Below are 11,687 nucleotides of genomic sequence, written 5' to 3' on the forward strand. Positions count from 1 at the left end.
GTTGTTGTTCTTGGATAGGACAGAGAAAAATCAAGAGAGGACAGGAAGACAGAGATGGGGAGAAAGAGAGACACCTACAGACCTGCTTTCCTGCTTGTGAGGCGACCCACCTGTAGGGGGCTCGAACCGGATTCTTTTTTAAATATTTATTTCAATATTTATTTATTCCCTTTTGTTGCCCTTGTTTTAATATTGTTGTTATTGATGTCGCCGTCATTGTTGGATAGGACAAAGAGAAATTGAGAGAGGAGGGGAATACAGATCTAAGAAGGATGACAGAGGACCTAGTGGGGGTTGTTGTTATATGGAAAACTGGGAAATGTTATGCATGTAAAAACTAGTGTATTTACTGTCAAATGTAAAACATTAATTCCCCAATAAAGAAATTAAAAAAGAAGAAGTGGATACAAAGAAACTCTGGCACACTAGTAGAGATTGGTGTGGCTGCTACAGGAAACAGTATGGAGAACCCTTTAAAAACTAAAAATGCAAATGCTGTATTCAGTAACACCACTCCTAGGTATTTACCCAAAGGATGTGAAAGCACCACTTGGAGGGGATATTTGCACCTTTATGTTTCCAGCAGCAGCATTGACAATAGCCGCAATAAGGAATCAACCTAAATGCCTACCAAAGGCTGATCCAATAAAGAAACAGTAGGATATATGCTCAGTGAAATACTATGCAGCTATTTTAAAAAAAGAATTCATGCCTACGCAGATATTTAAAAAGATGGTCACACCTGCAAAAATTGGATGAAACTTTTGGCAATTGTACTAAGAGAAATGTCAGAAAGTGAATAATGGATGTTCCACTCATAAACAGAATATAAATAAGCAAAGCAAAAGACATTTTTAAAAAGTAACAAAACTACTGAGAACTATCATGGATGTCGTAGAGAGGGGAGGGGCAGAAACGGATAGAGGGGAGCATTATTAAATTTTATTCAAATTTTATTCAAAAAATACCTGGTAATCACATTGCATCTTGTTTCTTGGTTTTAAAAAATATTTTATTTTAATAAGAGATAGAGGGAGAAAGAGAAAGAAGAGTACTGCTCAACTCTGGCTTATGCTGAGGCTGGGTACAGATCCTGAGACCTCAGAGCCTCAGGCAGGAGAGTCTTTTTGCATAATCATTATGCTGTGATCCCAGCCCCTGCGGGGAGTATTTTAATAGTTGGATGGTACTACAACGTCAATAGAGTCCAATAAGGCTTCCACACATATAAGTATATGAAACTGTACTCCAAAAATTCTATAATATTGTAACCCAGTGCTGTCAAAAATTAAATACATTTTAACAAAATGTACAAGGAAATTTGACATTGCCTCATGTCTGAAAGCATGAATTGCAAATCTTGCACTGCTCTCTAGCCCCATCTTGTGGCATTTTACGAAATTCATTTTCTTTACCCCAGGAAGGTTTGGGTTTACTTGGAACACTTTAGCCTGACTTTACTGAGAGCACAGGGGATGGAAATCAAAGAGCACAAGCTTCGGAAGAATTTACAAACAGAGCAGGAAATTGTAGCGCTCCCGAGAATCCGTAGCCAATAGGCATTAAGATCTGGATCACGTGGTGCATGCTTAGCCTATCGTGTGTCCGGAATTCTCCAACTCGCCACCTTCCTCCCGTAGCTCCTTCTCTTCTCGACAAGATGGCCACTCCGGCAGCACCGGCAAGTTCGCCTCCGGCCGCTCCCGCCTCCACCCCGGCCCCGGCTGCGGCCCCGAGCCCGGCACCAGCCGCGGCCCCGAGCCCGACCCCGGCGGCAGCACCAGCTCCCGCGCCGGCTGCCGCTCCGACGCCCGCTCCGGCCTCCTCCGACCCGGCGGCGGGAGCTACTCCCGCAGCCCCTGGTCAGCCCCCGGCGGCCGCGCCAGCCCCCGCGCAGACGCCCGCGCAGCCGCTGGCGGCCCCCACGCTCCCGGGCCCCTTCCCCGGCGGCCGCGTGGTGCGGCTGCACCCGGTCATCTTGGCCTCCATCGTCGACAGCTACGAGCGCCGCAACGAGGGCGCCGCGCGGGTCATCGGGACCCTGCTGGGTGAGTGGCGGGGCGCCCCGCACACGTGGCTGCCAAGGGCTTCGCTGTTGTGTCTCGCACTGCCGGCGCCGGCGCCCCCATGTGAGTCCAGCCACCCAGGAAGTGACCCACGTTTCCCCCTGGATCCGCCGACTCAGTCATGTTGCTTTCCAGGGATGTGAAGTGGTGCGATTGCTGTAGAAAACATGTTGGAGAGTCCTTTAAAAAACCAAAAATATGGGGGCCGGGCGGTAGCGCAGCGGGTTAAGCGCACGTGGCGCAAAGCACAAGGACCAACTTAAGGATCCCGGTTGGAACCCCCCGGGCTCCCCACCTGCAGAGGGGTCACTTTACAGGCGGAGAAGCAGGTCTGCAGCTGTCTGTCTTTCTCCTTCTCTGTCTTCCCCTCCTCTCGATTTTTCTCTGTACTATCCAACAACGACAACAATAATAATAACGATAAACAAAAGGGAGAAAATGGCCTCCAGGAGCAGTGGATTCATAGTGCAGGCACCAAACCCCAGCGATAACCCTGGAGGCAAAAAACAAAACCAACTAAAAATATGGGGCGGGGGACCCAGGTTCGAGCCCCCAGTCCCCACCGGCAGGGGGTGAAGCTCTGCAAGTGGTGAAGCAGGGCTGCAGGTGTCTGTCTCTCTACCTCCTCTTCCTCTCTCAATTTCTCTTGTCCTTATGTAGTAATAAATAAAAATGATTTAAAAAAAATTTTTAAAAATATCTATTCATTCTCTTTTGTTGCTGTTGTTTTTTTATTGTAGTTATTATTGTTGTTATTGATGTCATCAGAGAGAAATGGAGAGGGGGGGGAGAAAGATAGGCACCTGCAGACCTGCTTCACTTGTGAAGCGACTCCCCTGCAGGTGGGAGCCGGGGACTTGAACCGGGATCCTTAATGCAGGTCCTTGCGCTTTGTACCACCTGTGCTTAACCCGCTGCGCTACCGCCCAACTCCCCAAAATGATTAAAAGTTAGTAGAAATTTTTAAAAAACTAAAAGCATGCAAACGCCGTATTATTCAGTACAGATGTGGCATCTTTAAGGAGATAGGCTGGTGGACTGGTTGGTATGGAACCTCTTCAGTGCTTAAATCAGTCTCTGTTTTCCTGAGTGTCTTAAAGGCCTGAATGCCTGCCCCTTTCTCCCCAGTGCTAGTCCCTAATGCCCTGAGGCCTCGTCTCCACCAGGATTGTCTGTAATTCTCTCCATGGTGTACACAGGTTGTAGCCTGTGCTTAGGATACTGCTTTTTTCCAAAGAGGAAGAATGTCTTTTTGTCTGCCTATGTCCAAATCTGGGTAGTAGATAATGTGCTCAACTTTAAAACTGAAAAATACTAAAAAGGAATTCTTGGTAACAAATCCCTTTCTCTGAGGACCACTGATCATCAGCTGCTGTATGATCATCAATGCCAGTCCAAAAACCAGTTGCAAGTGTTAACTTCTACACTTGAACACATGCCAGTCATTTCACTGTTGGTGTTTTGCAAAGAGGACAACCTTCATAAATAGACTGTCCCAAATATTAGCCATGTGCTTTGGGACAAACTACCTAAAGTCTTGTTCCACTAGAGAGGCTACTTTAGACCAATAGTTTGTGAGAATGGAGTTCTTAAAGCATGTAACTGTGCTGGCAGACTATGTTTCATGTACTGTTCACTACAGTCTTGTTGCTATTTTTTTTTTTTGATAGGACTGACAGCTTTTTTTGGGGGGGGGATGGACAGAAACTTAAGGGGGAGGGGAAGATAGAGAAATAGGAAAGGGGGTGGGGTAGATAGCATAATAGTTATGCAAAGAGACTCTTAGGCTTTAGGCTCTGAAGTCCCAGGTTCAGTCCCCCACCCCACCATAAGCCAGAGCTGATAGTGCTCTGGTTTAAAAAAAAAAAAGGGGGGAGACATCTGTACCCCTGCTTTAGCACTTGTGAAGCTTTCCCCCCTGCAGGTGGGGACCAGGTGCTTGAACCCAGGTCCTTGTGCACTGTAATGTGTGCGATTAACTAGGTGCACCACTGTCTGACCCCAGTTACTGTCTTAACTACCCTTATCTCTCACACGTACACATTCTCCTTCCTTTATTTTTGAGTGTAACATTGTTAAGGAAACTTCTATTTGATCTGTACCTTGCAAATATTGCCATGGTGTGTTTGTTTTTCTTCCAACAGACCTTTTAGATCTCTTTCCCTTAGGTGTCTTCCCTGTTATTCTTCCACTGACCTTTAAGATTCCTAGGGGGAGTCAGGCGGTAACACAGCAGGTTAAGCGCAGGTGGCGCTAAGCACAAGGACCAGTGTAAGGATCCTGGTTCGAGCCCCCGGTTCCCCACCTGCAGGGGAATCGCTTCACAAGCGGTGAAACAGGACTGCAGGTGTCTATCTTTCTCTCCCCTTCTTTGTCTTCCCCTCCTCTCTCCATTTCTCTCTGTCTTATCCAACAGCAATGAGATCAACAACAACTACAACAATAAAACAACAAGGGCAACAAAAGGGAATAAATAAATATTAAATAAAAAAAAGATTCCTAGGAAAGTGGCTTCAGCCCCTCCATCCTTTCTCTCTCTCTCTTTTTTTTTATTGAAATTTCCATTAAAACAGAAATTGAGAGGGAAAGGAGATAGAGATGCCTGTAGCACTGCAGGTGGGGACCAGAGACTTGAACCCTGGGTCCTTGTACACTAAAATGTGTGCACTCTACCATGTGCACCATGGCACAGCTACCTTTTTCTCTGTTCTTTACCACTCAAAGTCTGGGAGCATTCTGACGGTCCTGCTTTGAGCTTTATAGTAATGAGTGACTTGTGTCACCGACTTGACAGTCAACGAATACTAAACTTTTAAAAATATATATTTATTTTTGAGAGAGACAGAAATTGAGTGAAATGGGGACTATATATGAGAGAGAGAGAGACTTGTAACACTGCTTCACCACTTAACAGTGCTTCTCTACAGGCATGGACCAGGGACTTGAACCTGAGTCCTTGCATGCTATATAAATAATGTGTGCTTTCAACCAGGTGCACTACCACCCGCCCCAACAAAGACTAAACTTTAAACTGCGCTGTCAGGTTTCCTGTCTGAGCTCAAGGTTTATACTTAGTGCTCCAAGTCTTAGAGTAACCCTCGTTACACCAGCTAACGCTGATCTTCAGATTCACTTGAGATCGTGATACAGTGCTGGGTATTATGATCACACAGAAAGATGAAGTGTATGTAGGTTCTGCTTACTAGGAACCTAAAGGTTTTTCTCAGTAGTTCATGGTACTTCATGTGGTTAAATGAAGTCGCTGGTGAAATTAGAGGCTAAGAGATGGGAGAGGAGCAGTATGGCAGCACTGCACCACCACTCAGAGTTTCCTGCCTTGCATGGTGCTCTGTGATAAGTGCTCAGTGGAAGGATAACAGAAAAGACAGCTGTTTCACAGGTTTGAAATTGTCAAGTCTGTTGAATGTTAAAGCAAGATCTGATAGGATGGACAGTTGCTTTGTCACGTGCATGACCCAGGTTCAAACCTGACCTCAAGGCACTATGGGAAGCTTGGTGCAGTGATATCCTTTCTTCCTTTGTGTCTGAAAAAGTCAGTGAGGGACCCTCAGCAACAATAAAAGGAGCTATAGTAAAATACAGGATATGTAGCCAGGGGCCGGTTGGTGGCACAGCAGGTTAAGCACACATGGCGTGAAGTGCAAGGACCCGCATAAGGATCCTGGTTTGAGCCCCCAGCTCCCCACCTGTGGGGAGAGGGGGTTTCACTTTGTGGGTGGTGAAGTAGGTCTGCAGGGGTCTGTGCCCTTCTGTCTTCCCCTCTCAATTTCTCTCTGCCCTATCCAACAACGACAACAGTAATAACAAAGGCAACAAAATGGGGGTGGGGAAGCTCTGACTTGTGGTGCAGGGTATTGAACCTGGGACTTTGGAGCTTCAGGCATGAGGAGAGTGCCTTTGCATAACCATTGTGCTATCTATCCCCACCGCCACCCCCACTTGGATTTTTTTTTTCTGGTTCACAAGTAGAAGGTTTCTAGATGATGGCAGGATTGAGGTTATGACCAAATTGCTGAAGCAATAAAGATAAACCTGTCTAAACTTGTGTTCTAAGATTAGCATACTGTGTGACTGCTCTCCACAGACATTAAAATACTTCAGGTAGCTCTGCTCATTGAGTTACAGAGAGAAAACTTAAAGGCTGGGAGTTGAATAGATTGGGAATTGTTTTGAAATTATCATTTATTTATTGGCTAGAGACAGCCAGAAATCAAGAGGGAAGGGGGTGATAGAAAGGGAGGGAGAGAGACAGACAGACACCTGCAACACTGCTTCGCCACTCATGAAGCCTTCCCCCTGCAGGTGGGGCCCAGGAGCTTGAGCTCAGGTCCTTGCACATTGTAACCTATGAGCTCAACCAGCTGTGCCTCCACCGGCCCCTAGATTGGGAATTAACACAAACCAAAGACCTTGTGAAGAAAGAATAAGTCCTAGTTTGCTGATTCGAAGGAGTAGAACACACCAGAGTTTAAATGTTCTGGAAAATCCTGTGTCCATCGGTGCACACAGCTGAACTTCGAGCTGATGCTTCAGTTAGATGTTGGTTGACTTTGGGGAGACCTCCAGAAACACGTGAAAAGTATGTGGTAGCTTGGGGGCCAGGCGGTGGCACACCCGGTTAAGTGCACATAGTATGAAGCACAAGGATCTGGGTTTGAGCCCTCCCCGCCTGCGGGGGGGGGGGGGGGGACGCTTCACAAGCAGTAAAGCAGGTCTGCAGGTGTCTGTATCTCCATCTCTGTCTTCCCCTCCTGTCAATTCCTCTTTGTCCTGTCCAGTAAAATGGGGAAAAGAAGTTGTGTGGCAGCTCTTGGGAGCCCTAAGGTGATAGAACACATGGACAATTTTCTCTCACAGGAACTGTTGACAAGCATTCCGTGGAAGTTACCAATTGCTTCTCAGTGCCACACAACGAGTCGGAAGATGAGGTGAGTGGCAGTTTGAGCTGAGGTCTCCGTGGAGTGGACGGCTGTTTGCTCGACTTCCCCTTAGACTCCTCTGCGCCACGTGCTGTGTGGTGCTCACAGCCAGAGCTCTTAGGAGTTCATAGCCCTCCCATTTGTAAATACTTTCAGTCTCTTATGCCTATAGGTGTGACCTCTTGTCCTTTGTCTTCATCTTATGTGGCCTCTGGTTTGTCAGCTTCCTTTGCTGCATTTCTTCGTAGGTGGCTGTTGACATGGAATTTGCTAAAAACATGTATGAACTACACAAGAAAGTCTCTCCAAACGAGCTCATCCTGGGCTGGTAAGTTGGTGGGAGGTGTCCTGGCGATTGTTTCCTGCTACCAGCCACAGTGCTGTGTGCCCTCTTTTGGAGATGGAATATTAAAAGTACATTGGCTGAAGAAGCTGTGAATTCAGGGTTTTGTTGGCAGTTCTGATCTTCTGAGGTCAGTAATACTTATTTTCAGTTGCTCAGTAACTTACTGAGCAACTTGTTTGTTTTTGTTAGTTTGCATTACTGATGACTTAGAATTTCTCTCGACCTCAGAATCAACCTTTGATTTTTTTTTTTTTAATTTTTTTAAAATTATTTATTAATGAGAAACCTAGGAAGAGAGAGAAAGAACCAGGCATCACCCTGGTATATGTGCTGCCGGAGATTGAACTCAGGACCTCATACTTGAGAGTCCACTGCTCTATCCACTGCGCCACCTCCCGGACCACTCGACCTTTGATTTTCTATAATCATCAGTGCTTTATTGTTTGGGGCACTTGGAGTGTCCCTGGGTAGCACCATGAGGATTCCATGTACCTACAGACATATGTCTCCGCCATGCTTGGCTTTAGTGCCACATGGGATCATGAGTTCCCAGCCCTGTTCCATTTTTCCAGGTACGCTACTGGCCACGACATCACAGAGCACTCTGTGCTGATCCACGAGTACTACAGCCGGGAAGCCCCCAACCCCATTCACCTCACCGTGGATACAAGCCTTCAGAATGGCCGCATGAGCATCAAAGCCTATGTCAGGTGAGCCACAAGGGTGTAAACTGTTCTGTGGTACAAACCCCACCTGGATGATAGCCACCTCCACTCCAAGCAGGTTTAGTCTTCATTGTGTTACTCTCTGCCTCGCCAGCAAACATATTCCTCGCTCTGCATCTACCCTTAGAGAGATTTTGTACTAAAACAAAGCCTGCCTCAATGCCTACTCAGCAGACTCTGCAGTGCTATGATTTGCTCTTAAACCAGTTCAGATGGCAGCCATTAGGTATTTGAGCAGACTGTCATGGGATGTCTTTGCCAGAAGCCAAGTCTCCACGGTTCCAACAGTACATCACCACGTGATGCCCTTGTTAGGAGCTTTCGTCCTCAGTACAGATGAGAGGAGGAACATCCTTAGTCGGAATCCATCTTTTAGCTCAGAATTGAACATGCACTATTGACAAAATTAACATTAAAATGTTGATATACTAAGTTTGCATGTGTTTAAAATGCCTGTTGGTGGGAGGCGTTGGGAAAGACCCCCAGTGACTTGCTGAGAACAGAGCTACTGTGGGCGTTGGAAAGAAATTGTTTGGTTAGAGTGATGTCATGAATTGGTGCTTCTCTTTTTACTGTTTAGGCCACTTGTTTCTGACACTGGCAGTAACCACTTATCCATTAAGCAGTAAGGCAGATGGTGGGTGGCAGGTCTTTATGAGAGAGTTGATCTCCTGCTAAACTCTAGTCACTACTTGATTTCTTAGACTTTCCAGATATCTCAGATTTCTGTAGACAGTCACGTTTAGCAAGGTTAATTCAGTTCAGATTTTGGTACGCAGAAGTCAGTATCTTCTGGACTGATGAAGAGCCCAGTCCCAGAAAATACTCATGCTTTCACTTCTTTTCATGGGAATAGGTGTTGAGGTGGCTAACTCCATAGGAGTTTTGCTGTCAGTACTAATATCTCACAGTTTACAAAGTAACCCTCAAAAGGAACCAGGCCCGATTCAAAAGCTGAGTTCCTTTTCACAAACTAGACATTGGGAGTGTGGGATGAACTATGGGAACAGCCCTTGGAATTCAGGTGGTCTCAGCCTGGACTAGCCATGGAATCCCACTCCGGGCCATGTGTTCACCATGGAATCCCACTCCGGGCCACCTGTTCACCACGGCTTCTGTCTCCACAGCACTTTAATGGGTGTCCCAGGAAGAACTATGGGGGTGATGTTCACACCTCTGACGGTGAAGTATGCATATTACGACACTGAACGAATTGGCGGTGAGTAACCTCCTGGTGTCCTCTTGAGAGGCTGATGGCAGATTTTGGGAGGTGGGGGTGCTATTCTGTAGCAAGGGTGGAGAGCATTGGTGGTTTGAGGAGGAACCAGTGACTTGAGGTTACTGACTTAAAGCCACAGCCACAGCCATTATATATAAATGAAACACAAAGTCCTATATAAACGAATACTGGAGAAATTGGGAGAACAGCCAGCACCAGATGCTGCATGACCAGCAACACACAGCCAAAACGAGTGGCCAGCTGGGTGAAGGAGGTGAGCACTACCAGAGGAAGAAACGGTAACAAGATTAGGTAGAACAGAGGTGTTCGGGGGTGTAGGCTGCAACTAAAAGGAAGAGGAAGGCTAGCAGGTTGGTTAGACCTCTCGTGATGACTGGCTGATTTTCTGTCTCTTGTATCCCCTCCCCTGTTACCTCAGTTGACCTGATTATGAAGACTTGTTTCAGCTCCAACCGAGTGATTGGCCTCTCGAGTGACTTACAGCAAGTAGGAGGTGCATCAGCTCGAATCCAGGATGCCCTCAGCACAGTGTTGCAGTATGCCGAGGACGTGCTGGTGAGGGCGGGAAGGAGAGTCAGGAGGCAGGCAGAGATCTCCATTCCGAGATCCTTGAGAGGTTTGTTGGTGGCATGATAGTCCTCATGGTGAGAATTAACTGTGCCTCATTGAATCTTTGTTCGCTGCTCAGTCTGGAAAGGTGTCAGCCGACAATACCGTGGGCCGGTTCTTGATGAGTCTGGTTAACCAAGTCCCCAAAATTGTTCCTGATGACTTTGAGACCATGCTCAACAGCAACATTAATGTAAGTGCCATGCTTGTGCTTTGCCCTCGTCTCAGCCCGTGCACACACACACGCTCAGTGCCACGTGCATGGAGGGGGGTGTAGAGACAACCTGAAGGAAGGCAGAAGAGACAGGGCTTTGTGTCCGTCCGTCCGTCCCCTTACTGTCTGGGTTGGGAGAAGGGGAGAAATAGAGATACCAGTCCAAGGTCCGCTTGCTCCTTCCTTGATCCCAGTGGATCAAGTACTGCTGATAATCCCTGACTTCTTGTGTAGATTCATGGTTGAAAGAAATTATCAGATTCAAAGGTTATTTTCCCCCATCTGAACTTTGGCTTCCCCCAACAGCATGCTGAGGGATCGCAGCTAAAACACAAGCACCCCTAGTCTAAAACAGCAGCATTAGAGGTGCAAAAGTGTTACAAGCATTCTCTCTTTTGTTCCATTCTCAGTTCTCTCCTGTCCTCCCTCCACTTTTACTTGATCTGGACTGTTCTCACACCCTGTGTTGACCATGAATCTAGCCAACAGCAGCCTTCCCACTCACCAAACCCCTAACTTACTGGGCTTTTTTTTTTTTTTTTTCTCTTCCAGGACCTGTTGATGGTGACGTACCTGGCCAATCTCACACAGTCCCAGATTGCCCTCAATGAAAAACTTGTAAACCTGTGAGGGGTCCCAAACAACATTTCTGCCTATCTGGGACCCACTAGGACTCAGAGTGGAATGAAGCCGAAATGTATTTCTTCTTGGTCAAGTCACATGAAATCCTTCACCTGCTTGTGACTACAAATAAAATTAGCCTTTCTTTTACAAAGGATCTTACAAATGTTAGTCTACTGCTGGGTGAAGGGGCAAGAAACCCTTTAGAGCTTTTACAGAGATGAGAAAGTGGTTGTCCTATGAAAAGAAAAGAAAGGAGAAAGTGAGTAGTACCCTGGGGAGACACTGGGTGTGTGTTTGGCATCTTACTGTCTAAGAGTTAGAGCTACAGCCCAAGCCACCTTCCCTTTACCTGACCTGGACTATATAACGACTTACCTTCTGATTTGACAGAAACGCTGTCCTCCTGCCCTTTCTACCTATAGTCAGAGCAGACTGGATCTCCATAAAAATAAATTCTCACCCCTTTTCTTCTGTAGCATCTTATGAATAGAAACAGGGGTTTGCCCTCTGCACAGTGTCTAGAGGATGTGCTAGTGAGGGAGAGGAGAGGAAAGAGGGAGAAGGACACAGATGCTCAGTTCTGGGCTCCATGCACACGTGCTGATGGAAAGACAACATTCTTTATGGTAAGGATTAACTGCTTTACCAAATTTTTAAGAGTTTTAATTGAGAAAGATATTCCCTGACCATTTCTTGGTGGATCATGTGATTTCAGCTGGAAATGAGTATACATGAAGAGAAAATAATTAGGAGAACTGGGTCCTTAATTCTAAGATGAGAGGGTATAATCAGTGTTTTTAACGATTTGAATAGTGGAGTGGGACTGTTTGCCACTGTTGCCTTTGTAGGATGAATTGGCATCTGTAGTTTTAGGTTGATCGGTTTTAAGAGCATCACTGACAATATGTGCCAGGAATGGGACT

The 11,687-nt window shown here is 46.4% G+C and overlaps 1 protein-coding gene across 1 annotated transcript; it reads left to right on the forward strand.

Moving 5' to 3' along the window:
* Nucleotides 1–1,641: 1,641 nt before the first annotated feature.
* On the forward strand, nucleotides 1,642–10,918 carry EIF3F (eukaryotic translation initiation factor 3 subunit F). Its single transcript, XM_060176983.1, has 8 exons — nucleotides 1,642–2,048; nucleotides 6,945–7,015; nucleotides 7,255–7,334; nucleotides 7,925–8,062; nucleotides 9,205–9,296; nucleotides 9,736–9,872; nucleotides 10,006–10,119; nucleotides 10,693–10,918. Exons 1-8 carry the CDS (start codon nucleotides 1,661–1,663, stop codon nucleotides 10,768–10,770), a joined length of 1,098 nt encoding a protein of 365 aa, XP_060032966.1. The 5' UTR covers nucleotides 1,642–1,660; the 3' UTR covers nucleotides 10,771–10,918.
* The last annotated feature ends 769 nt before the right edge of the window (nucleotides 10,919–11,687 follow it).

The sequence above is a fragment of the Erinaceus europaeus genome, chromosome 17, assembly GCF_950295315.1.
Source record: "Erinaceus europaeus chromosome 17, mEriEur2.1, whole genome shotgun sequence".
NCBI lineage: Eukaryota > Metazoa > Chordata > Mammalia > Eulipotyphla > Erinaceidae > Erinaceus > Erinaceus europaeus.

Excerpts from the sequence above, each read along its gene's own strand:
- EIF3F (XM_060176983.1), top strand. The coding sequence starts at position 1,661 with ATGGCCACTCCGGCAGCACCGGCAAGTTCGCCTCCGGCCGCTCCCGCC. Across the intron at positions 8,063-9,204 it reads AGCATCAAAGCCTATGTCAG|CACTTTAATGGGTGTCCCAG; the intron begins GTGAGCCACAAG and ends CTGTCTCCACAG. Across the intron at positions 9,297-9,735 it reads CGACACTGAACGAATTGGCG|TTGACCTGATTATGAAGACT; the intron begins GTGAGTAACCTC and ends CTGTTACCTCAG.